The sequence below is a fragment of the Seriola aureovittata genome, chromosome 14, assembly GCF_021018895.1.
Source record: "Seriola aureovittata isolate HTS-2021-v1 ecotype China chromosome 14, ASM2101889v1, whole genome shotgun sequence".
Lineage (NCBI taxonomy): Eukaryota > Metazoa > Chordata > Actinopteri > Carangiformes > Carangidae > Seriola > Seriola aureovittata.
The window spans coordinates 17,550,976-17,576,667 of NC_079377.1; the positions used below are offsets into that span (position 1 = coordinate 17,550,976).

Below are 25,692 nucleotides of genomic sequence, written 5' to 3' on the forward strand. Positions count from 1 at the left end.
AAGATTTTTTTTGGCACAACAAACAGATTCAGAACAATGTGAAATATACATTGTTATTTAGGACTAAGGAAAACTTAATATTGCTTGCCAGTGAGCATCCTGGCCATCTACTGTCTCTCCTAGGGGAAATTATCTGCTTCAAATATGTTCAACAACATTTTGATCACTGACCCCTCACATAATTCATTACATATTCATCCTTTTTACCCTCTGCATTAGTTGAGGAACACTTGGTATGGTTTTACACGTCTACAGTCACACACTCTTTGCTTTTAATGGCCTAGAACAGTCCTGACTTCAGTTTCAATGCTTTCAGATATCTCTTGTATACAAGCACAGCTTTTCAAATTCAAGTTAAACTACAACTGGTTTATGTTACCAGATATTTACACTGCTTCAACCAGCGCCAAAAGATATTATTCATTAGTTTAATTAGATATTGTTCCATCTCCTGCAATACTAGGATTATAAAATAGCCACAAATGTTCATGTGACAAAAATGTTGTTTCTTTTTTTTCATCATTCTTTCTCTCTTTCTTATCTTGTCTCAACTATTTATTGACGCAAATTCTTCTTCTAAACTTTTCTCACCCTTCTCTATCCTGAGGGGAAAACATGATAAAAATGAGAGCAGCCACAGAGCGGCGGCGCCTCGTCAACATGTTTCACTAGAGGACAGTCTACATGTGACCCTGCTCAGCACCTTCCTGTCTGTCTGTCAATACTTACGTGCACGTTTTTGGAGATGGAGCACAAATCAATGTCACACCACTCCCTACACCCTCATATATGTATGGACATGCAAGCACATGGACCTCCCCCTCCTCCGAACACACAAAAACAAATCTCAAGGGTTCACTGTATCACAGAATGCAGAGCCATTTTGTTTGTCACAAAAAAGAACCAATAAAGTGTAATATAAATCCACATTTCAGAAGGGTGCACTGTATTTCAGAGAAATCAATTAAACTATTCACATGAAAAAAACAATTAAACAAATGATGCATTCAAAGACTTGTGGAAAAAAAAAGAAAGAAGCACTAACACAGTTTAATAAAAAGGATTTGTATTGTTTGTATTGTCAAACTGCACTACTGCATAACATACACAATACAAGTTGTTTACTGACTGTACAACATGCCATTATGTTTTTTTGATAATAATAATAACAAAAATGATGACTATATATATGTACACAACTCTGTTACAAGTAATATTCAGCATTTGTGTCCAGATAAACAGCACTGACAAAAAACAACTATGGTCATCTTCATCTAGGATCTAAAAACCTTGATTGAAAGAAACACAGTCAAACACATCATCAGAATAAAGTACTGTTCCCACTACGGCCAAGATTCGGTGATAAATGGAATAAATTAAAACAAGAGAACAATGGGAAAGTTCAAAGGTCACCCTTAAAATGTAGGGGAGTCCTCGTGAGGAGGTGGAGGTGTTTATCTCAGATGCCACTGTGCGACTGAGCAGGCCTGTCGATTGTATTTCTCATAAATGAGGAATCTTCGTCACTTCATTGATCCATCCATCCAGTCATCCTTCCATCCATTCATTCATCCATCCACCCACAAAGTCTTCAGTACATCCCAGTGGTCTGCAGGAACACTCTGCCCTCTGAAATCCACAAAGAAATCCAGATTAATAAAGCAGTAAAAAATCTAAACATTTAAACCACTGTTATTGAAGTTGTAAAATTAGATTAGATTTGATTCTCCAGTGACTGTAACTATAGGAGGAAAAATGCTGTATACAATACATCATTTATATAAATACTGAAGAAGGTCGTATACAACCAGATCGTTAATTCAAAAATTTAGTAAGTCTGAGTTGAAAATGTTTTTCGGCCTCTGATCCCTGTTTTTGGTGATAAAACTTCCTGGCACAAAGAAACCACATCCTGCCCTGCTGTCTGACAGACAATTCCCCTTTAAATGATTTATTACTGGGTGTTAATTATGCAAATGATGTCCAAACAAACTCGTCACGAGGACAATTAAGACAGCCGTTAATTAGTGGCCAGTTTTCTTCTTGCTTCACTGACATTCAATTAAAAATTGCCTTTGAACAAGCACGCTGTCTGGTACGGCGGTCCTGGCACGGCGTGGAGCAGAGGTGGGCTGGAACCATGCACTCTTTTGATGAGGCCGGGCTAGAGATCACGGCCATTTCTTTTTCTGTCTGTTTAAGATGTTACATGTGGGATTTTCTCATTAATCTATCCCTGCGAAGACAATAATGTTGGCAAAATAAATATATTAAACGCCTGTCTCCATTAAAACGGTAGCCCCAGCGAACTGCCTCATGCTTCATTTAATTTTGTTCAATTTCTCAGGAGTGGTCTCCCTGTGAAACCTTTGAAAACCCTTCCAGTAGACTGGTCAGTTAAGCATCAAAAGCAGTGAGTAGGTGAAATAATGAAATCTGTCGTCCGAGCTCAGTTGATAGGAGCTAAATAAATCCCCAGCAGCAGGTATATCACTGTTTATTTCACAATTCTTACATCGAAATGGCTTGTTTTAGTAAGCATGACAGTCAGGTTTCGACTACTAATGAGTAGTCGAATGTAATTCCCACACACTTGGTGCAGTGCCTTTACTAATACTGTTACACATGCCTTTGTTTTTTTGTTTGTTTTTTAAAAGATCACAGACTCAATCAGCTAACATCACTAGTTTCAGATTGAACAGCTTAAAAAAACCTTAATTTAGTGTCTTAAGGTAACAGCATGGCACGTAAATAAAAAAAAATGATCTGAATTTTCATAAGTCTGTAATAGGGTTGTTTGTCTTAATTTCCTTGAAGTTGTTGTTTGGTGACAGAATGTTTTAGCAGTGACAGCAGCTTTTCTACTTCAGTCCTTTCTCTCCATGACTACAACATTTCACTGATCAGAATATGAAGACGTATTTATTATCTCCACACCTGTACCTTGTACTGTTGCCTTGGTGTCCAGCCTGTTGTCATCGTGGTTGCTCCCATCCACGTCCTGGGTCAAAGATTCTGTGTGAGGAGGGGCTGCTGATGATTGATGGCCTGTAGTTCGGTCATTAATTAATAAGGACACTTAATTAGAGGCTAATGAACAGTCAAGGCTATGTTGCACTGACGACTTGGTGACATTTAATATGAAAATGAGGATTACGCTGGCTACAAAAACTTTAGGCCCAATTATGAATCGAAACAGAAATATGATATCTATAAGAAATCTCGGGTGCCTGTACCTGTGTGCGTGTTGGCAGTGTGCAGCAGGCTGTGCTCTGCCTGATCACGGAGTTTGACCTCCTCCTCCAAAGCCTCCTGTAGTCTCCTCTTACTTCTCTTTTCCTTCTTCAGGCGCTTCTGGATCAGAACTAAATAGAGGAGAAGAGGAAGAGGCAGAGGAACAGAAAGAGGAACAGGCAGAGGAAGAGGAAGAGGAAGAAGAAGAAGAAGAAGAAGAAGAAGAAGAAGAAGAAGAAGAAGAAGAAAAGAAGAAGAAGAAGAACAACAACAACAACAAATGACAACGGATGTCAGAAAAATACACATTTAAAAGTAAATATGCTTTGCAATTAAATGATTCAGATGTTTCAAATATTTATTTGCCTCTAATATTTCAATACATGACTTAATTTATATCTATTGTTGTATGAAGTTGTTTATCATATTTCTCCGTGGTCTTCTTCGGGAGGGACTTTTGACGGTATTGTGAACTTGCGAGTTGTTACTGTGGTGTGAATGAGATATTAATAGTCGGTAAATGAGGCCGATATGCAGTGAGATCAAATGTGTTTACAGAGGTTGTTTGACAGGTTTGTGACAAAACTCAGGCATCACTGCTGGTCTGACTGATCAAATGCCTATTTTACTTCGTCCCCATACATTGCCGTCTGCAACAGGTCAACAATATCGTGTGGCTGGCTGTTTTGGGTCAAATATTTAATTTCACCTCCCACCAAAACATCTCCATCTGGTGTGACCTTTTCAAGGAAAGTGTCCTTGACTGGCATTTGCTCTCACTGCGCTGTATATGACAGCTTTTGTGAACATGCCAAACTCGATTTGGTTTGTAGTATACTGCCAACCTCAGTCTAATTCACCTCTGCAGATGCTTTAAGTGGGTAATATACAGTAGGTGTCCTCACTTCCTGATCTGATTTTAAAGTTATCGGACATCCTGTCAGCTTAGAAGTGGATTAAACCAACGTGGTTTTGCTGCACAGCAGAATTGTCGGTGTTTGGATGTAAAAATCAACACCTTGCAAGTGTTTATAAATTCATGAGAGGGAAGTTAAAACTGACAGTTTTGAATGGAGTCTCAATAAGGTAGTAAAATATTTGCCAACTAGAAAAACTTCCACAGAAAAAATGTGTAGATACTGTATGTGTGTATGTGATACTTAATGTGATCTACCTCTGTTTTTCTGTTCGATGCTCAGCTGTCGCTCCAAGGTCTCTCTGAGCTCCCTCTCTCGTACCAGCTCCATCTTCAGCTCCGTCCTCTCCAGCTGGTCCTGCTTCTCCTGCGCCCGGGCGTTTTCTATGGCAACCCTCAGCAGACCCTGCTTGAAGACATACAGGCACACATCAACAGGTTACACACTGAACAAAAGCCAGGAGACATGTCTGTTTTCTCCAAGCATTTAAAAATGCACCAGAGAGAATCCTTACTTCACCTAATCACATAATCTTACGTAAATATCCCTCTTTTAAAGGCACTTCAACAAAGGCACTTTTCAAGATTAAGATCATTTAACATGAGCCGCAGTTAATTTAAAAAAAAAAAGAAAAAAAAAGCATGTAAAAGTAAAAAGATCGCAATGAATTAGGCTCTTCCTCAGGCAATTCCTGGGTTTACTCAGGTAAAGAAAAGAAAAAAATACAGAAAAAAAATTTTCCCTCATGAAATCATTGCTGATCTTTTAACTCCATGCTAAAAATGGAACAACCATCACATCGGGGTCAGATGAGATTAAAACCATGATTTTTTTGTCCTGTGAAAACCAAACCAGTGAGTGCTTTCACGGTGACTCTGTCATAACAAAGACATATAAAATCTGAGAAGCAGGTCAACACACGCCCATCCCAATTACTGCATATCTTAAATGTCTGCCTCGTCTGCTATTTACCATTTCAGGAAATCCCAAAGAGTGGCTCATCTCCCTTCCTATTCATCTCAGAGTATAATAATAATAATAATAATAAAGCCCCGGCAGAGCCTCACCTGGATGTTCGTGAGCAGTGTCTCTATGGAGGACAAGCCTTCGGGGAAGATGAAGGGAGTGTGGTGGAGACCTGCTGGGAGCTTCTGTCCCGCAGGATAAGATACCCTATCACAGCCCTCCCTGCCTGACGGGGGTTTCTGGTAGACTTGTCTATCACAGCTCTCCCTGGTTGTCTGAGTGGCCAAGGAGCTGTTATCTGGAAGGCAAAGAGACATTTTGATGCAGAGTCAGTAAGGCTAATACAATAATAAGTAACAATTTGTAATGCATAAACTACATATACCTACTAATACATTTACTTAATTTCTTGTCAAGCCCATCGGCAAATAGGTGTTTACACTAATTACTGTTTGTGCAAGTGCATGTACATAAACACAGAAGTCCTGGTTTGGGGTTTTGAAAATGTGGTTACCCTTTATTAGATGGCACTCTGCCTATTGATAATGCATCACAGCTTGACATCTCCCATAAAACAGCTAAGAAGCTGCATTATGGATGACCATCTGTTTGTAAAGCTGAGAACTGCGTGTTCCCGATTCGTGACACTGAGGGAGATGAAGATTAGCCATTTTCTGCATTTCTTCCCCCCCTTCACATCAGGCAGTTGCTCACTTTATACGTTTACTGTCATCTGAGCCAGTGAGGACGAAGACGTCCTGGGAGTCGGGCGGTTATTGGAGCAGAGACGAGTGTGAACGTGCGATGTGATATTTGGCACTTTTCTCTGTCTGTGACAAATGACAGTGTTTTCTTCACTTAGCTGACCACAGCATCTTCTGCTCCAAATCCACCCACCTCCCCTACTCCGCCTCGACCACACGTCTTGGCAACTGTCACATTCAAGGTGTTTCACAGATGAGAAGCAATACCCCCCCCTCCTCTTTCTCCCTCTTTCTTGCTAAAAGCATTGCTCTGTAGAGAAAGGTAATTAGCAGGTGCTGGCGAGCTCAGCGGAGGGCATCCAACTACACTCCTGTGGCTCACATACAGACACACACACACACACACACACACACACACACACACAGACACACACTCGTAGCCGGTGAAGTGCGCAGTCAGCAGCGTGGGCTCCCCAGGCTCCTTGGATGTGACTGATCCTTTATTGAGTTACTGTTTTACGCCTACTTTACCTCACACTCACACACACGTTTGGCATAAATACACACACACATACACACAGCTGCCAGCTCGTTTGATCATTTACCCATCTCCCTAACCAAGGTCACTGTCTGTTTTTCTCTTTTCTCCCAACTTCATCTCTCTTTTTCCCCCTCTCTTATTCCTCTCCCACCCGTCCCCAGGGCTAATGAACTTCACCACGTGAAGACTGCCAGTCAGCGGAAGAGAACGGGAGGGAGGGAGGGAGAGAAAGAGAGAGACAGAGAGAGAATAAAATCTGCTGATGTTTGGTTAATGGGAGTGAGGTGTCAGAGATGGCCTCTGATCTTTGCTGCATGGATACGTTGTTCAAAGACCACTGAAACAGCACACACAGCCAAAACTGACTCGCATACACACACACACTCAGAGATTATCATGCAGTGGATTGACAGAATGACAGCGCTGAAGTGCTCTTTGAAACTCTGTTCAATCCATGATAAACCTATCCTGTGATGTTGTAGGTCAAATACAAAAGCCTGCAATCCAGCAAATGTACATGTGTTTCATTTGCATGCAGAAAAATCAATTGAAAATCAATTGCATAAATGTGATGTGTGATGCATGGCATTCACGTTGTTGGTGCCATCACTGTTTTGTCAATATATTCACAGATACCTGACAGCATCTGAAACCTTACCTGGGAGGCCTTTGTGATTTTTAGATTCGATTACTGAATAATGTGATTCAGTATTAGAATACATTTACACAGGCGCGTGCACACCCATACAAACTCTCAGTTTCTGTCCCGCTCTCTCGCTCTCGCTGTAGATTTCTGCTGACTGTTTGTCCTTGAGCAGTCCTCATTAAGCTAATGCAAACCTCCCTGACAGAGAGAACCAAACAACTGACGTTGCAGCGCCGTGGCAACGCAGGCCCTAACGACAGGGAGGCAGTCGTTATGCAGATGAGGTCCAGCTGAGAGCACGGGAGGCCGCCTGGCTCGTTAGGCCGCGGCCCGGCAAATGGCTCGCTAATGTAACACCGCTTCCTGGTCTAATGGAGCCCTGTTTTGCAGAATTATTTGTCTTTGCTCTCTGCGGGAAGCCAGGGAGGCCACCAACAGCGAAGAGGAGAGGGGGAGGAGGAGAAGAGGAGGGAGGGAGGGGGGGTGAGACAGTGAATCCTCATCGACCTGTTACTGAGATATTTCTCTCTTGTCAAACTGTTAGAAACCCTTTCTCTTGTAAATAAACTGTGTTAAATAAACTATCGCACTGTTGCCATGTGCCAAATGTTTAAATCCACAGTGTAAATGATGACATAGATAGATGGATTGGATGGAAACTGTATTGACAGACTTTGTAGAAAGGCAATTGATTTGTCTGAGAAATTATCATTACTGATTAATAATCATTAAATGATTAATGACTGTTACAAGAAATTCTCAGAAAAAAAATTGACCTTTGAAGTCAAGTTGACACTGTCAGTCAATAAATTTGTGTAATAACTCATACTTTTAAAACAAGATGAAAATTATATTAAAAAATTAAAAAATTACATAAATTTTTTTTTTTTTTAAGAGAGCAAACAAGAACCAATACTGACCCAAGTTATACAAACATAATAGTGTATCTTACCTCTGTCAGTGTGGCTCCTCTTGCTCTCCTTGCTGTATTCCACTGGAGTCACATCTGCCTCTCTGGACCCCTGCACCATGCCAGGGGAATGTCCCAACACACTGTGACTTGATGACAGGCCGTCATGCAGCGGGTCTAGAGAGAAGATATCAGAAGTCAAAGAGACCATAAATTAATCACAGGCATTGCTATAACTGAAGCATCCTTAATTTTTAGCACTGCCTTGCCGAGGGTAGATGACTTAGGTAAGTACATACGTGTGGTTTCTGCAGTGCGTTCTGTGTGAGACGGTGAACTCGACACGCTGCTGCTGTGATTGGATGACATCTGACCTTCCTCCAATGAGGGAGAGGGTGATGGGCTATCACGCATTCGTTCCTATGAACAACAAAAATGATTAAAGAGAGCCAAAGTGGAACCATAACTTCCAGGTTCTGTTCCAGGAGTAGGAAAACCTCATTCAAAATCCCATTGACATTTGTAACTCTGCCTATACCCTCTCTACACAGTATGTCGTGTAGCTGGATTCATAGGTCTACACAGGAATAATAGTTTTTGAAAAAAAAAACAAACTAATAAATATAATAAAAGTAGCAGCCTTTCAGGAAAACCATTCCCCATAAGGCCTAGATGTTTGTGGGTTAAATGTCCCAACTCAACAGAAGAGGCAAGTCCATGAGCAGAGATGAGCGAATGCAATACACATTTTTAAACAATAGAGATTACAACTACAAAACCATAAAGATTTCACTTTATCACAGCAGTTGCTGTAGTGGATAGGCAGTTTTCTTGGAATATAGAAAATGAATCTTAATTTTTTCTTTAACCTTTTTTATTACAAAATCTGATGAAAGAAATGAAAGCAATGAAAGAAATGCGTTTCAGAAGCAGGTGGAACAGAGGCGGGATGTTACACTTATTACACTTGTTATTATTTTTGAGAATTAACCATTTAATACATTTAAATATGTAATTTAAAGGTTGTGATTTGAAAATTGTGTAAATTCCACTTTAAAGTCAAAAAGCAGTTACTGTTACTCTGCTAAGCTACGCTAGTTAGCTGAAATAAATTTCTTTGTTATCACAACTGAATTTAGCTGCTACTGTCTCATTTAGTTATGGTGGATAACAAACCAAATTACCAACATCACCATCACCATCAAAATGGACATTTTTCAACTACACAGAAAGAAGAGTAAAAAAAGAAGTACATTTAGCTAGTTCAAGCTAAGGCTAACCTGTGGCTATCTTGTCATCTAGCTTTAACTATAGGCCTAGCTCTTTTGCTTTACCTGTCTTGTTGTTTGTCTCTCTATAATTTTATGACATAATTTTTATATGGTAAAACAGATGTTGAATTTTGTTCTTGAGGACATCGAAAGGCCGGGAAATGTAATATGTATTCTTTGTTGCTTAAAGAAAAATGTGGTGCTCATTTCAATAAGCCTTGTAAACCACCTTTGGACTCAGCCCAATGTTTGAAAAACAATGGTCTCCATCGTTAAAATTATGACCGGAGACATTACTTCCTGTTACTGATGAGGACATGATGTGATATAGCACTTTGTGAGGAGTGACGTCTACAGCATGCATTTTTTGGAAATATATCATTCCAAAGCTCCTTTAATTATTCTTAAGAGTGAACCCACTGATAATGTTTTTAAACAAAGTGATCAAGGCTAAGAAGGTCACAGTTTCTGTCTGTAAGCAGGATATCTCAAAAATTATAAATAGATATGGGATTGGCCATAAACCAAGGAACAACTGATTACATTCTGGTTGTGATCCAGAACATGGATATCCACCAGCGGACAATTACCGGGCAATTTGTTTTAGTCATAACCATGGATGGAAATTCTGCATGTAAACGATTAAAAGATTAATTCATCTTGAATTGTAAGGGATAACAAATATGCCTTTGGATGTTAAAAGAAAGTTGTAGATTTGTTTTTCTGAATATCTAATTTTGAACAACGCTTCTGTGTGATTAAAACTCTGATTTAACTTAAAGGTCCCAAGTGTTGCATGGACTCAGACAATTACTGGCTGGTTGTCAGATCTACGGAGCTGATGGGCCACAGTGTTCACCTTAATGACGGAGGTGGGAGCCCTAGCAGGGGGGTTGGCGTGAAGTTGCGCCACGTTGGCCATGCTGGCTAGTGTGCTCAATCGGTTCATCTGGCCCATCGCCATGGAAACGGAGGCTGGCGCCAGGCTTGCAGGGATCAGAGGATGTGACATCATCATGAAGGGCAACTGATCCAGAACTGGGGGGAAGAATAGAACAAAATAGAATGAAATAGGTAAGTATTGAAGGAGAGTGAGAGAGAGAGAGCACAGTGAAGTACAGTAAGAGTCCGTTATTTTTATATGGTAAAGGTCAGACCAGCAGCTCTGTTTAAAGGCCATCAAAGCTGCTCTATACATGCACCCAACATGAAACAGGTTTCGTCTCTCTCTTTTTTCATTTTTGCTTCAGTTGCATTTATGCATCACAACTTAAAGGCCTCCCTCATCTCAGGCCTATGGTGTGTACTGAACTGAAAGCCCACAGCACCTCTGGTTCTGTGATGACAGGACTGAAACTGGACACCGATATCATTCCTCGGTGATATCAATATTACCTGGATGACTGCTCTGCTTCTACAGCATGACTCAAAAATACATGTACATGTGCGTGTCAAGGGTTTAGAGATGTAGAGTGTGGAAAAAGATGAGCGCACTAGGAGAATAGATAAAAAAGTGACTGAAGTAAAAGGAGACAGGACCGAGAGACACTTGTCCTGCTCATTATACAACACAAAGATGTATAGACAGTGATGGCTTCAAGATGTTGTTGTGAAGCTTTAAATCCTTTTCATGAGTGTCACCTGCAAACACACAAATCCAGCCTCTCTGGAGTTAAGAAAAACTGGCAAACTTTTCTTTAAATTCCCTGGCGTTCTTGACGATAATCCAACACGTTTTCAGACCAAACTCTTATTATCTTGGCCAATCGCACTCCTCTTTAAGACAAGCATCCACTATCTTTAAAGAAAATCCTTCCTCTCAACAGCACCCTAGTGGGTTGTTGCAGTCCCTCTATTCATGGGGGGGGAGAGAATGACATAAATATTTATCATTTAATAATAGGAAAAACAAAAACAAAAGAAACACAGGGAGGAAGTGGAACAAAAGAAGCTGATGGCAGTCCTGGTGCTGGGCCAGCAATGCACGCTGGGTAATTATAAACACAAAGGAAAAAATCTTGGACTCTATTCCGCACAATTGTCACAAATAATAGAACGAGTGCATGGAAACAAAAAAAGGCTATCCAAAGAGGAGAGATGAAATAGAACAAATAAAGGAGGGAAAGGAAAGAAAGAGGAAAAAGAAAGAAAAAGAGGAAGAAAGGAAAAGAAAAGAAAAGGCAAACTAAGAAATAAAGAGTGAGGCGTTGACTTTATGAGTCGGCCTCGCTGGACATATGTGCAGTGCTTTGTGCATTTGGCAGATTAGTCCCTCACTTGCCCAGAGCAGAAACCAATCCAAACAAAAGATCTGTCTGAATGGAGCTAAATAACCAGATGCTCCGACAATCAACTAGCAGCCAACTCCAAATATTAAGCCTTGGTTAGAGACACCCCCCCACCCCCCCACCCACCACCACCACCACCTACTAATTTTTTATTTTCACTCTTCTTCTTAACTCTGTTTTTTTTTTTCACTTTCTCTGCCCTCCCATCACTCTCTCTTATGTTTCATTAAAAAACATCAAAAGTCAAAGTGCCTCTCTTATGTTTATCCAAACAAACCATTACTGTAAACAAACAGTTACTGTAAATTTCCCAGAAGATCTTGTTAAATGCAGAAATGGCTGCTCCCCGCTCTTCCCCAGCCCATAAGGTGTCACACTCAGCATTTGTGAGTGTGTGCGTGTGTGTAATCTGAGATATCCTTTGTAGTGGTTTAAGATCTGGTAGGGGTCTATCCTTCCCATAAGGCCGTGGGTGGCGGTATGGAAAAAAACACATCGTGCTTATGTGTGTATATATGCCTGCGCTGTGTGTGTGTGTGTGTGTGTGTGTGTGTGTGTGTGTGTGTGCGTGTGTGTGTGTGTGTGTGTGTGTGTGTGTGTGTGTGTGTGTGTGTGTGTTTCCACTTGACTCTATCATTAACAGTGATTAAGCTTTACAGGTTTATAATGGCTGGTGGTAACCATGCCACCAAACTGCGCACAGATGCTTGCCGTCGTAACTGAGTGTATACAATGGTAAACAATGCCTAAGACTGGGAGTGTTTACAGACACGGGTACAGAAAAAGATTTACTACACACACACACAAAAAAAACAAAAAAAAAAAAACCAAAGCTAAAGAGGGGCCTAAAACAAGTGCTGATTTTACTTTAGTCTCCTTGTAATTCCTGAAAAACACAAGGACAGTTTCTTCTTTTTCATTTCTGTCCTAAAGCCTCGCAGTATGCTCCACATGTTAAGTGTATGTGTCCCAGGTTGATAGCGTATTCCACACAGACCTCCATAAGCCCTGTCATCTGTCTAAACACAATGATGTCGCTTTAACCTGTCGATAACAGAGGGGGCGGTGTGTCCGATTTGTTTGTGCGTATGTGTGTGTGTGTGCGCGCGCTGGTGTTTGCGTGAAAGCAACCGTGCGTGCGTGTGCGTGTGTCCGTTCTGCCATCGATTGTCCAGCGTTTGTCGTTTGCATTCAGGATAGTGAATTAGAGAGAAGACTATTGATTTGGTTTCAGCCTCTCATCTTATTCATCTCTCTATCATCCGGGTGCGCTTGCTCTCGTCCACTGGTGCTTCATTTTCACTGGCTGCTCTCCTTCACTACAAAGCCAGGGCTAAGGGTGCAGTAAAGGGAACAACATATAACTAAAAATTATACTTGAAGATGTAATGAGTAGCTGAAAGGTTTCAGCTCTAAAATGAGGTGAATCAGTGTTTTCCAGCTTCAAAATGAACAGTTAACTGTAAATGGGAACACAGTGCTTACTCAACTCTTTTTTCCTGTAAATCCTGATCTAATATTACTTGATCTGACAGACCAATGTCATGTTGAGCATGAGTAACAGAGCTGGTTTGGGTTTAAACTCCCTTGATGTGATGACTCATATGTACTAATGATTTGCCGGCAACATTTTGAGGCTACAGAATGGATGACCAACTGTGTTTTTCAGGATACGTTTCCTGAATCTCATTGAATCCCACAAGTGTGCAAACAAATCCAAGCTTAAAGGCATTTATCACAACCTGGAAATACTGGAAAAACCAAACAAAAATTGGTGATTAAAAAAAATAAAGATCTGCTCCTTATGTTTTGATGGTTTAGATTACTTGCCCCAGATGTTTATTTCTAATTTCCAATGAAGAACCGACTCATGGGTGCTGTAGTTTGTTTTTCATTCATTGTCTCTCAGAGGAAACGTACAGGCAGCACAGGTGATGTCATATCCTGGTTTTAATCAGCTTGGTTCAGCAGCCACACATAAACACAGCTGCTCAAGTTGTATTGACTTGGCATCACAGATGCGTACAGACAACAACCGTGCAACATGTTATACGACCGTAATTAAACATGAAATATGTGTGTGCGTGTGCATGTGTGTGTGTGGATGGACAAACAGATTCAGACTCACCCAGTCCGGGGTTGTGGTCACCGTTCTCTCCGTTTGGCCCGCCATGTTGCTGGTTGCTGTGGTAACCTGCCATCGCCTCCAGCTTGATCTTCTTGGCCAGGGCAGACAGATCTGAGAGAGAGAGAGAGACAGACATAGAGAGGAAAAGAAAAAGGAAAAGAAGGAAAGAAAGAAAGAGAGAGAATCAATAAGAGCCAGATCAATGGCCCCGGTGGAGGATTAGAGCGGTGGGTAGGCAGGAGGTTGTCATGGGAAGACAGAGGCCAGCCATTCATTCTGACTGCACCGCTGCACTGGCCGTTTAGTCTGCCAGGGAATCAGCAGTGATAGGAACAAGCCAAGACATTCATCTCTCCCACACAGGGACATCACATCCCACAGCACAGCACATAGGATGACACTCAGCGGCGGCGGCAGCTCCACCTTCTAGCCAGAAAGTACTTCTTTATCAGTACAAATTAGAAGCATTAGAAAAAAAAGCGTGGCTATTTTTTAATAGGGGTTGTGCACTTTTGGATAATGTGAAATGGAGAGTGACAAAATGTAGCAGCAGGGCAGAGCCGCATTATAATTTGTGTCTTGAACCTCAGAAGGTAGTTTGACCCACAGAGCGACCTTTAAAACTCTTTCTTATGCCACAGAAAATTAAATATCTCTTGCACTAATACAGACAAACACAGTGAATTATTAAAGTTGGACACAACGCGCAACTGTGCAAACAGCACTGAGGAAATGCAAACAAACCATAAGTCTTAATTTCCTGATCTTGGATACATCTAAACATTCGCAACAAACTGAAGCGCTGAGTGTTTTTTGTTCCTTACACAATGGGCGTCTGAGGTGAATAGTGTGTCTGTCCTGGACGTCGACAACCACAACAAATTGTTCCTTTTCTTCTCATCTTCTCTCCTTCTCTTTCCTGCCCTCTTCCCTGCTCTCCTCCCATCCCCTCTCCTTACTTTACCTTTTCAAATGTCAGCATCACAGCAGGACATAAGCCACCGTGTTGCCTGTGTGTATGTGTGAGTGCACGAGGGCGAGAAAAAGAGACTAAGGAGGATCACATCAAAGATTTTTCCTGCCTTTTACGCTCAAATGTCCTCCCTCTCTCTGTCTCTTTCTCCCCTCTCATGTGGCCAGTTCTAATCAGTAGCGCTGACATTGCCGCCGTGCCCTCTCCTTTGGTGGAAAAAGACTCTTTTCCCACTGAGAAAGATGCTCTTGAACGCTCACACATACAGAACGCACACACAAACACACACACTCAAACACCTTTGAACAGTGAGAGGAAGTGGAGGCTAATAGAAAATGGCTTCTTTTGAGGCGGGGAATGAAAAGATCAGGTTGCAGTGAAGAGCACAAAGCCAAGGGCAACTTTGAGAGCGGTGAGGTGCCAACAATTACTTTTCTTCCTTTTCTCTGTGCTGTACTCACAAACACAAGCACACAGACACACACACACACACACACACACACACACACACACAAACACACCACAATAGGGACTCGAACACGCAAGGGTTTGTGACAAGAACAAGCAGCTCTATGGCCTTTAGCAGGCAGTTGACTGACAATTCTCACAAGGCCGAAATGTAAAACTAAAACATAAAACACACAGACCTACAGATCCTGACATTACAAATAACAGACATTTTTGTTTATTTTCAATAACAAATCTAAATTTTAATTTCATAATTGAAGAGACAATGAATGGGTTACATTGTCATCTACAAAAGAAGGAGTGGAAATTATACATCGGTTTTAAAAGTGGTTTCACAGGTCTTGCTCACCTTAACAGAGGACTTTGTGTTCTGACAACTCAAGAAAAAATACCAAGCTTGCAAGTTATGAGTTGTTTCTCATGTGTCAGCAGGGTGTATGCTAATTTTATTAATCAACACACAGGTTGCCTCCCAGAACCCCACCTCTTCAGACTATTGACGATGGGTAAAATGTGTCATTATGTTGGTCTGCAGGAAAAGTGGTGAAGGAAAAAAAGGAAAAAAAGGAAAAAAAAAAAAAAAAAAGGAAAAAACGCCCCATCCTCTTTCTATTCTGCATAAGCAACTTGGTCTTTCTTCAAGACAGGTGGGACGACTTGCTGTCCCCTTTCAAACGACTGAACAAAATTTGAACTTTGCCCGCAATTCCTCAGAGGACTGAAGCAAGTGTCTCTGATTCACTCTTTAAAGATTTCTACTGTCACTTCTATTCAGTTCTGAAGAATTACAAACATTTATATTATAAAACATGTGTATAAAAAAGAGAGATTTAGAGACTCTTCTTTTAAGGGATCTTTGATACACATTATTCTGGCAGGGTATTTCCATTTTTTAAACTTAAGATTTAACTATAATTTTTGGTTGAAACATGATTCTATCATATTGTATTTCTTGTGTTTAACTGGGCTACACTTGAATGAAATGAAAGTAATTTTAGTTTTACAATTAGTTGTAGAAGCATCAGTATTAACAGCATAAACAATAATTACTGTTAAAGACAAAATATTGACAGTTACTGACAAAAAGCTTTTGAACATGACCAGAACAAATGACAATGTTATCAATTGTCAAGTTTCTCAGATCGTTTTTTTAATTTTAATTTTCTAATTAATTCTGAAATTAATTAAAATATTTTTACCCTCCACATTGAAATACTGTACATAACTCAACGTGTCAGTAACTGCAAGTTTTTTCCGAAACTTGGAAAATTTTTATTCATATACCTACTTTACAATTCCTCATTACAACTTTATGTTCCCAAAATGTCATGCAGCTGAACCACAGGCTCTGATGTGTCACAGGCTGATCATCATCACTGTTGAGCATTAGAGTACACACGTTTGTTGATTCTTTGATCCTTAGACATGTGACAAGGGAAAAGAATTGTTTTCAACCAGGCTGCTGTAACTTCAGTTGAGCAGACAAACTTCTGTGTGATTCAGATTCAGGCTGTATTCCTGCTGCATAGATCTCCTCCCTGACAGTTTTTTATTAATATGCAGAGTGAGGGCACAAGTTACTAAATGGACTGTAGACTAAGAGATCCCGATCAGCACTTTTTTTGGTGGCTCTGTGATTCTTGTGGAGCAAAAAAAGCCGTGGAAAAAATACAAAATACGAGAAGCAGAAAACAGTGAACATGAATGCGTCTAAACTGAAGGAAAAGTAAATAAAAAATGAAATGTGATTCTTCCCTGATTTTAATCTTTCCTGTTGGATACTGATTGTAAAGTACGCTTATGCAGATGTGTACATATGTACTGTATGTGCGTGGTGAGGCCTGGGTGGTCACCTGCAGGAGGCATGATCCCAGCGTGCATCAGACCACTGTGGGACAGCATGTGGTGAGTCCCGCCCTCGGTCACACTTTGCAGCCTCTTGGGCGGTCGTCCAGGCCTCGAACTGCAGGCAGAAAACAGGCTAACGTTAGTCATTAGGCAGTTTAATACTTCACTCTCTTCAGTCAGTCAGTTCTTCATGCTGAGACTGAGATGGGTGGCCTGGTTAGAGAAACTGTCCTTCAGTCTGAAAACCTCTGATCCTGCTGAAATGTCAACAAGCAAAACACTGAAACCTGACCGCTTCTAGGAAGACTGCCATACAGCAAATCTGTCCTCCCTGTGGATACAAGCAAGCAAAAAAGGAGTTTCCCTATGGCATCAATAAAGCACCTCATTACTGTTCAGCTTACTCATTCATTTGTTTGCTTATTAAATGTGTTTGCTCGCCTCCTACTCTCTCCATCCATTCCTCATTTGGCCATTCATTTCCCTTTTTCCCACCATGTCACACATTTTCTCAATAAAGGCTGTGACTACAAGCAGATTCACATGGTTTGATTGAGCCAGGCATGCTCAATCAATCCTGGAGGAAGTATGTGAAAAACTGTCAGGCATCACTTTGGCTCTGACTAAACGGTGTGAATGTCCTGACAGGGGAAATGACACGGGCCACATCAGGCTTAATGACAACCAGCGCAGCTCATCTCCTTTCATACCAGCCTGACACTGGATAACATGAGTCTGTGGGCAAGTGTGCGCATGTGACTGTGAAGCGTGCATCTGTATTTGTGTGTGTGTGTGTGTTTGATATTAAAAGACAGAGTGAGTGAAGGAGGGAAAATGACAGGGGAAAGTGGAGACGAAGAAGGTGTCACAGAGAGTGAAAGAAACAGAAAGAACAATAAAGATGAAGAGGGAGACGGAGGGAAAGATGAGGAGGTGTAAAGTGAGAGGAAGAGATGAGATGAGAGGAAACATACAGAGGGAGAGTCCGAGAGAGTGAGAAAAGGTGGGAAAGAGTAAAAAAAAGTAAAAAAAGAGGGGGAGATAGACTAGCAGCAGCAGCAGCTTCCTAGCGTGGGGTGTCTTTGAGCAGATTTTAATTAGAATCTAATCCAGCCGTCATTAAAGCCCCATAAACGAAGCTGTCAGTCAGGAGATTAATGGCGCCTCATTTGCATATTGCATATAATTCATCAATTACCCAGCAGAAAGGACCAATCCCCTGTTGACACACCCACTGGCTGAGAGGGGGGGAAGATGGAGAGAGACAAAAAGACAGAGAGAAAGATTGTGTAGTCACTAACTGTGGGAGAAAAACAGGTAGCTTGTGTGTGTGTGTGTGAGTGCAAACCAGTATGTGTGTGTGTGTGTGTGTGGTTGTGTCTGGCTTGTGTGTGTATGAAGTGTTCAAAGGTTAATTTGATGAGCCGATGAGCTCCACAGTTCCTGCCCTCGGTTTTAATGAGTTGTTATTATTGTCTCTTATTATGGGCCCAGACCGACTGGGATGTGACAGCTGACATCAGATATCACACACACTCACACCCACCCACACACACACACACACACATGCACGTAGACAGTAAGAGAGACACACTCAGGTAGACATACACATATTCACACACACAACATGACATAAAGTCAAGCAGGAATGTGCAAGAGTTGGGAATGTGCGTGTGTGTGTGTGTGTGTGTGTGTGTGTGTGTGTATATGTTGTTCTTTTGGAGGCCGGGGTGCTTTCACATCACACGCAATATTTTTTGCAGTGCATATAGTGCAGCATACTGTGCTTAACAAAAGCAGGAAATTTATTTTTAGGTCTTGAGTTTGAAGGTAAAGCAACACAGTTCAACTGAAACTGATGTTGAAACATCTCAAATGAATACACACACAAACACACACACACACACACACACACACACAAATGCAGAAGCAAACACCAGTGGGGGGAAATAAAATACACAAAGACCAAAGTCTGCGGTTGGTTTTTACTGCAGCCGCTTCCCTTTCCCTTACTACTGTTTATTTGCACACACTAATTAATGGCCTGTGTGTGATGATGTGTGTGTGTGTGTGTGTGTGTGTGTTCAGTGTTGTGTGTGTGTGCCTTTGTATATGTTGCATTTTAGCAGGCATAAAGAACTCAAACCTAATTTTGTGTTTAGTCTGCAAGTGCGTTGATACATCAAAGTGACCCGTAGAGGGAGGTCTATGTGTCTCTGTGTGTCTGTGTGTGCATGCGAGTGTGTTTTGTGTGTGTGTGTGTGTGAGGTTGGAGAGCACCGGTTCCCTGAGGTAGGATTAATGAAAAAGCCTTTCATGGAAAAGTCATCAAGCTGAGGGGATGGAATGAGAGAGAGGAGGGGGAAGAGAGAAAACAGTGCATTGTGTGTGTGTGTGTGTGTGTGTGTGTGTGTGTGTGTATAAATCATGTGTGCATGTGTGTGTGTGTGTGTGTGTGTGAGGAGGAGGGGGTGTATGGGTTATGACCTCTTTGTCTCAAACTTTAATTAAAATCTCACCCAGACGTCCTCCCTCATGCCAACGCTCTGGCCACACACACACACACACGCACACACACACACACACACAAACACACACTTTTAAAAAAAAAAAAAAGGTACCCTGTACATTGAGTTCTGCCCTCCAAACTTAGCGTGTTTGTGTGTGTGTGTGTGTGTGTGTGTGTGTGTGTGTGTGTGTGTGTGTGTGTGTGTGTGTGTTACCTGAAACATGAAACGCCATACATGGCAGCTGGAGCTTAGCACAGGTGGAACAGAAACAAAACATAACAAAGATGACAGATCTCTCTCTTCCACGCTAACACACACACACACACACACACACACACACACACACACACACACACACTGAGGGGAAAGAGAAAAGTAATGAAAGAGGAGGAAGTGTTACAGTCAAAACAGTGGAACAGCTACTGGCTTGGAGGAACTGAGGTGCTGATAGGTAGCAGCTGTGTGTGTGTGTGTGTGTGTGTGTGTGTGTGTGTGTGTTTATGTGAGTCTGTGTAGGAGAGGGAGAGAGGGAAAAAAACACAACTAGCTCAAACAAGATTTTGTTTGGAATATATTAGCAGCGGTTTACAGCTCCCATGCTCCCATCCTTTCAATCTGTGTTTATCACGCGGGTTTGTATTCACCGTCACGGTCCGGTTTGATAAATCATATCGTCGTTGCCATACGCAGGAAATCTTGTGCTGCTGGTTAGAGGAGGCAGGGAAAGATTGATGTTGTGATCTTCCTCTCAAATCGAGGGCTGAAAAAGCTTTATGTGGCATTGTTATTAGGAAAGCCTATGTGATGATGTCATGAAAAAAGCAGGCAGGACGACACACTTGCACAGTGTCACACACACACACACACACACACACACACACACACACACACACACACACACATACACACACATACACACACACAGGACGTTTGATCATAGCAAGAATCTGATCTCCTAAACTGATACCGTCTTGCATTCCTCTCCCACATTCCAGGGTCAGGACGATGTCAAGACTGTGTGTGTGTGCGTGTGTGCGCGTGTGCATGTGTGTGTGTGTGCGTGCGTGCGTGTGTGTGTGTCGGTGTGTGTGTGTGTGCGCGTACATGTGTGTGTCGGTTAAAATGTGTGTACTCCATTAAGACCTGTCACAGTGGAAGACATGGAGGCCCTCTCTATCTCATCACGCTCTTCTCTATAAAACATCAAAAGAGTGAGGAGGTTAAAGTTGAGCTAACCATCCCACCCTAGCGCACACACACACATACACATACACACACATACACACACACACACACACACACACACACACACACACACACACACACACACACACACACACAGCCCTCCTCCTCTTCATCCCACCGCTGCTCACTTTGACAGTGAGTTATGGCATGGCAGTGGGGCTCAGCTTTGTGGAGTCCACCTTCCCATGCGCACACACAACCCCGGCTCGCCGCTGCCAACTTGCGAGGCCGTGGATTGCCACAGAGAAATACAAAGAGTGGGCTTTTGTTGCACCCCAAAGGCAGCTTTGTCTCATTTATCATTTATCGTTTGATTTAGCTAAGTTTGATTTATTTTTTTTGTTTTGCCTGATTTTTATTCGACACCTGCTTCATATGAGTGCCCCTGGTTGAATGATTTATGAACTCAGGTCTTTGTTAAAGTTACAATTTTGTTTTTTCATCATTTTCCAATGTATCACTTGAAGGGTCAGTTAACCTAAATTACAAAATACACCCAACATATCTTCCCCTTTTAAGTTCAGTGATATGTAGCCACGCTTGTTTTGAGGTTTTCTCCTTCCACCCCAATGAAACACTAAAGTAGAAGTAGGTTGTGTGAAAACTGTGATATATCTGCTGTTTATCTGTTCTCCAGAGTAACATGGACACTGTTTCTGGAAATGCACATTGTGTCATTTCAAGTGTCGTTTTCAATGCTTTGAACACCACAAACAAAACTCCATTCACCTCTATTGTATTGGGCTGGAGGCAGGGATCTTGGAGACGGATATCTCAACATGAGAGCAAACAAAAACAAGAATATCTGCATGGTAGATATCAAACAGCAATTGAGAAATTTTTCTTTTTTTGGAATTTAAAAGAACTAAGGACTGCTTGCGAAACACATCCTCTGCTACTCTTTAGGTCCTTGTGCATAAAAGATGTTTACACACACAAATGCAGAAACAATGTGTCGTTATTAACACATGCTTCATTAAAAGGTAACATGAGATCTTGTACCTCGCCACATCGCACTGCTTTCATGTAACATGAGGGGCTGGCATTTCCATACTCTGCACAAAGTAATCATACATATGTACAATATATGCACACACACATACACACAGGTTGACCTGAGCGAGCTGTTTGATGTGTGTTACTAACTGAGAATGAAACTGTTCCTTTGTGAGGGAGAAAGAAAAGGACGAGGGATCAGGTTGCCTCCTACACACCATGTTCTCTCTGTGGAACTAATGTCATTTAGCAGAAAAGCCAGCAAACACACAGGCGTGACCATGTGAGTTTATGTGTGTGTGTGTGTGTGTGTGTTTGCGTGTGTGTGTGTGTGTTTGCGTGTGTGTGTGTGTGTGTGTATGTGTGTGTCTTCGGAGACGACAGAGAGAGCAGACAAGAGTGTGTGTTTTTTTGCCACCTATGCATGAATTATAAGTAGGCTTTGACTGAGGGAGAAGTCGGCCCCTCTTCATGGTTTGATGAGTCAGTGGTCAGGGTGTGTGTGTGTCCGTGTGCATGTGTGCGTGTGTGCATGTTTGTGCACAGCAGGAGTAAAAGAGTGAGACAAAGAGGAGAAGGAAAGACAATGATAAACAGAGGACATTTTCGTAACCTCTGCTTCAGAATGTTTAATTTTAATCTTAAAAGAGAACCAATGAATGAACAAAGAGCCAAAAGAATGAACAGAATCCATGTAAAGTGTTCTGTTAGTCATGTTAAACTGTCCGACAAGGCTGTTATTTTCTCCTCCAGCCTGCCTGACTGTACTGGACTGGAAAATAATAAGTGATGGCTGTCTTAATCAGTAACAAAAACCTCACTGAGCCCTGACGCTGTCAGAGAGAAGTAACATCATATTGTTGGAGATGGTCTTGGAACTTTTAGGTTTAGTCAGCCAACCTTCCTGCTTTAATGATAACCATCTCCAGTCCCACTTTTGTACCTGCCTCCGTATGATGCTCCATCCACACAAGGGATTACTTAAAAACTTCTAATGTAGGGGGGTGATACTAATGGCTACCACAGCACATTTGAATCCTTCAGACAAAGAATCACGGAAGTCGTTTGAAGATTTCAGACGAGTGATGTTTTCAGATCTCATTAACTGAAGGCTGTTTGAGTGTTGTATGGATAATTAGAGATGGCGGAGGCAGTGTGTATTCAAGTTGTATAACAACGTTCCCATTAACACCTGACATAGAAGAAATCCCCAAGCAGCCGGAAGATGCGTCTGGATTTTGTCTTGGTTGGAGGGCCTCAGATGCTTAAGCACAGGTGTTAATCCATGCACGTGCAGTTGGAAGCTGATTATTACAATAGTTTGTTTCATTCTTGAGTGTTTGTGATTTTGCTCAACAAGTCAAAGCTTGTCTCAGAAGTTAACGCCGGATATTAAAATCAAAATGCAGCTCAAAGATAAAAATAGCATCACATTAAAGCACCTGAATGATTTGACCTACACCCAAGACAGATTAAAAAAAAATAGGGGAAAAAATGGTTCATACATTCCTAAATCAGTTTGTTGGTGTCTATCTCTTCATATCTTGATGCGTCCTCAATCTGCATTTAATGGCAGGTGTAAATTGGATCATTCATGCTCCAAGGAGCAGGGATTAACTATCAAACAATATAAATTCCCCAAACTGAGGCTAATCCACACTCCTCTGGATTCAAACTCATGCTGTTACGAGCATGTGGTCTGCACAACAGCAGACTGAGGCACCAGGAAACCACAAATCCCATCCAATTTAGCCCCTTTATCCAAACATCTCTGTGGCGTATAGGATTGATGACCCATGTAGTTGGTCACCATCGGAGTTCTGCAAAACAGCTAATTTACATAATCGCATCATAAACACCGAGAATTCATTTAATCATCTTCTCTGTTCTGATGCTCAGGGCTAAAGAGTGTTGATATGATAAGACAGCGAGTTATTAAGGAAGGAGAGAGAGGGAGAGAGAGAGAGGGAGGCAGAGAGGAGAGAGAGAGCAAAGGGATCAGTGAGTGAGTGAGTGAGCTTGTCCTGATTTAAGCTGCCGCTTGGGGCCAAATGAAAATTAATTAATTTCTGTGAAGAATCAATTTCTCAGAATGACAGTGTCAGATTCAATGCGTGCATGTGTGTGTGTCAGAGAGACAGAGAGAGACTCTGTGCATGTGTGTGTGCATGTCAGAGAGCCAGAGATCATAGCCTATGATAACATGACAAACTTTTGAGAGTGTTTTTTTTTTTTTTTTATTAGGATTACTAAAATTCATTATCGTCAACACCATCATCATCACAACGTTCATCATCCGTTAAAATGGTAATTAGTAACAGGCCTAGCAGCAGTTATGTGGTAAATAATAAGGGGTTAAGTGGACTCCCAGTCAGTCATCATCAAATGGTTTACAACCTCCAATACAAACAAACAAATCATATTTTCAGAACAAATAATTAATGGAATAGTTCCTTTCCCCCATATATTTTACATGTGGCTTCTGGAAGCCTTTAATTTAGGTTTAGGTGAATCTCATGCAGATAGAGTAAAGCTATAGCCAAGTCCTGAAATATTGCATTAATATTATGTATTAGTTGTATTATATAGTACTCTAATACATAAAACATAACATCAACCTGGGACTTGACCTGCAGACTGACATCACAAAGAAAGTCCCTAAAATCCTGTTTATTCACTGTCTGTACCTCTGAATCGCATATACCTGCTTTATAACCACACCTGCTGCACCAGCAGGCCCCCCCCCACCACCACCATCACCCCCCTCAAACATAAGATGGGTAACCCTAAATCAACTGCATGACGACCGGGTGACACTGTCACCTCCGCCTCCCCTCTCCTATCTCCCACACCCGACTCACCTTGCGTTGGTACAGTCGTTGTAGAGCGTCTCGAAGTCCTGCCTGGAGATGAGTTTGCACCGGTTCACCCCGGGCTGGATGGCCCCAAGCCCCCGCAGCACCCGGACCTGCTCCACGTTGCACACCACCGGGGTAATGTCCAGCCGTTTCAGCTTGGTGTAGACGGTGTGGAGCCCCCCGACTAGGTGCTTGAGAAACACGTCGAAAGCCTGGGGGAGGCAGATGAGCTCCGTGTCTTTCACCGTGAACGAGGCCAGCTTGGCACCTTTCACCTCCACCAGTTTGCACTCGTTGTTCTGCGGCGTGCTCTCCACGGGCGACGGGGTGGCGTACACGGGCTTAGCGCTGCTGGACACGGGAGCACCACCGGTTTTCAACGGGGTCCCGTTTGGTAGTAAGAGGTCCGCCCTGAACTGGTGAAGCAGCGCTGGGTGCGCCACCGGAGGAGCCGGGGAAGAAGAGGCGGAGGTGGCCGCAGGTGGCGGAGAGTTGGTGGCCGGAGACACGGAACTCGGCGCCGGGTGGTGCCCGAGTGGAGCGGCGGGGAGCAGAGCCGGAGCAGCCGGAGTTGCCATGGTGGTCATGTCCGAGAATAATTTTCTTTAAAAAAAAAAAAGGAAAAAAAAAAAAAGTAAACTTCAAAGTCAACTATTTAAGAAAGTAACTTCGCCGAACAAAAGCAGCTGCTTAGCGAAGGGAACTGCGCATTGAGTGTGCCGAGGAGGAGAGGGGGATAAAAGAAGAGGAGAGGAGTGGAGACAGGGTCCGTGTGTGGAAAAACAGATCACATAGTTGAATCAGAATGAGAGGAGGCTTGTCTCCGAGCTGGAGATGCTACTGTCACATTATCATAAAGAGGAGGAGCTTGGGCATATTCTTAGAGAGTGAGAGACGCATTCACAGAGAGGGAGAGAGAGGAGAGGGTGAGAGCAAAGATTAGCCTACATAAACTTTCGATAAGCCTATTTATGAACGCCTAACGAAAGACATTTTAATGCTTCTGATGAGACTTAATGCATCTGTGGCACTTAATCAGTCTTCTTTATAGCATTTAAGAAAGAAACCCTTCATGATATCACTGTAATCTGTCCTTAACATCGTTTGGGACTAATAGTTAGAATTGTATATAATCCTTGAAAAAATATGATTTTACTGCAGGTATTTTTCTTGAGAGCAAATATTCATT

The 25,692-nt window shown here is 42.0% G+C and overlaps 1 protein-coding gene across 3 annotated transcripts; it reads right to left on the reverse strand.

Annotated features, from left to right (window-relative positions):
- Positions 1 to 854: 854 nt before the first annotated feature.
- dachc (dachshund c) lies at positions 855 to 25,692 on the reverse strand. 3 transcript variants are annotated; one of them, XM_056396222.1, is made up of 11 exons: positions 24,507 to 25,692; positions 16,900 to 17,009; positions 13,606 to 13,716; positions 10,049 to 10,227; positions 8,218 to 8,338; positions 7,961 to 8,095; positions 5,219 to 5,415; positions 4,409 to 4,559; positions 3,237 to 3,365; positions 2,944 to 3,015; positions 855 to 1,629 (listed from the first exon to the last, which is right to left on the reverse strand). In XM_056396222.1, the coding sequence occupies exons 1-11, from the start codon at positions 25,088 to 25,090 to the stop codon at positions 1,592 to 1,594; spliced, it is 1,827 nt and encodes a 608-aa protein (XP_056252197.1). In that variant the 5' UTR covers positions 25,091 to 25,692; the 3' UTR covers positions 855 to 1,591. The 3 variants fall into 3 exon arrangements, with proteins under 3 accessions (XP_056252197.1, XP_056252196.1, XP_056252195.1); XM_056396221.1 differs by having other exon boundaries at positions 2,944 to 3,048; positions 4,409 to 4,556; positions 24,507 to 25,683; XM_056396220.1 differs by having other exon boundaries at positions 2,944 to 3,048; positions 24,507 to 25,683.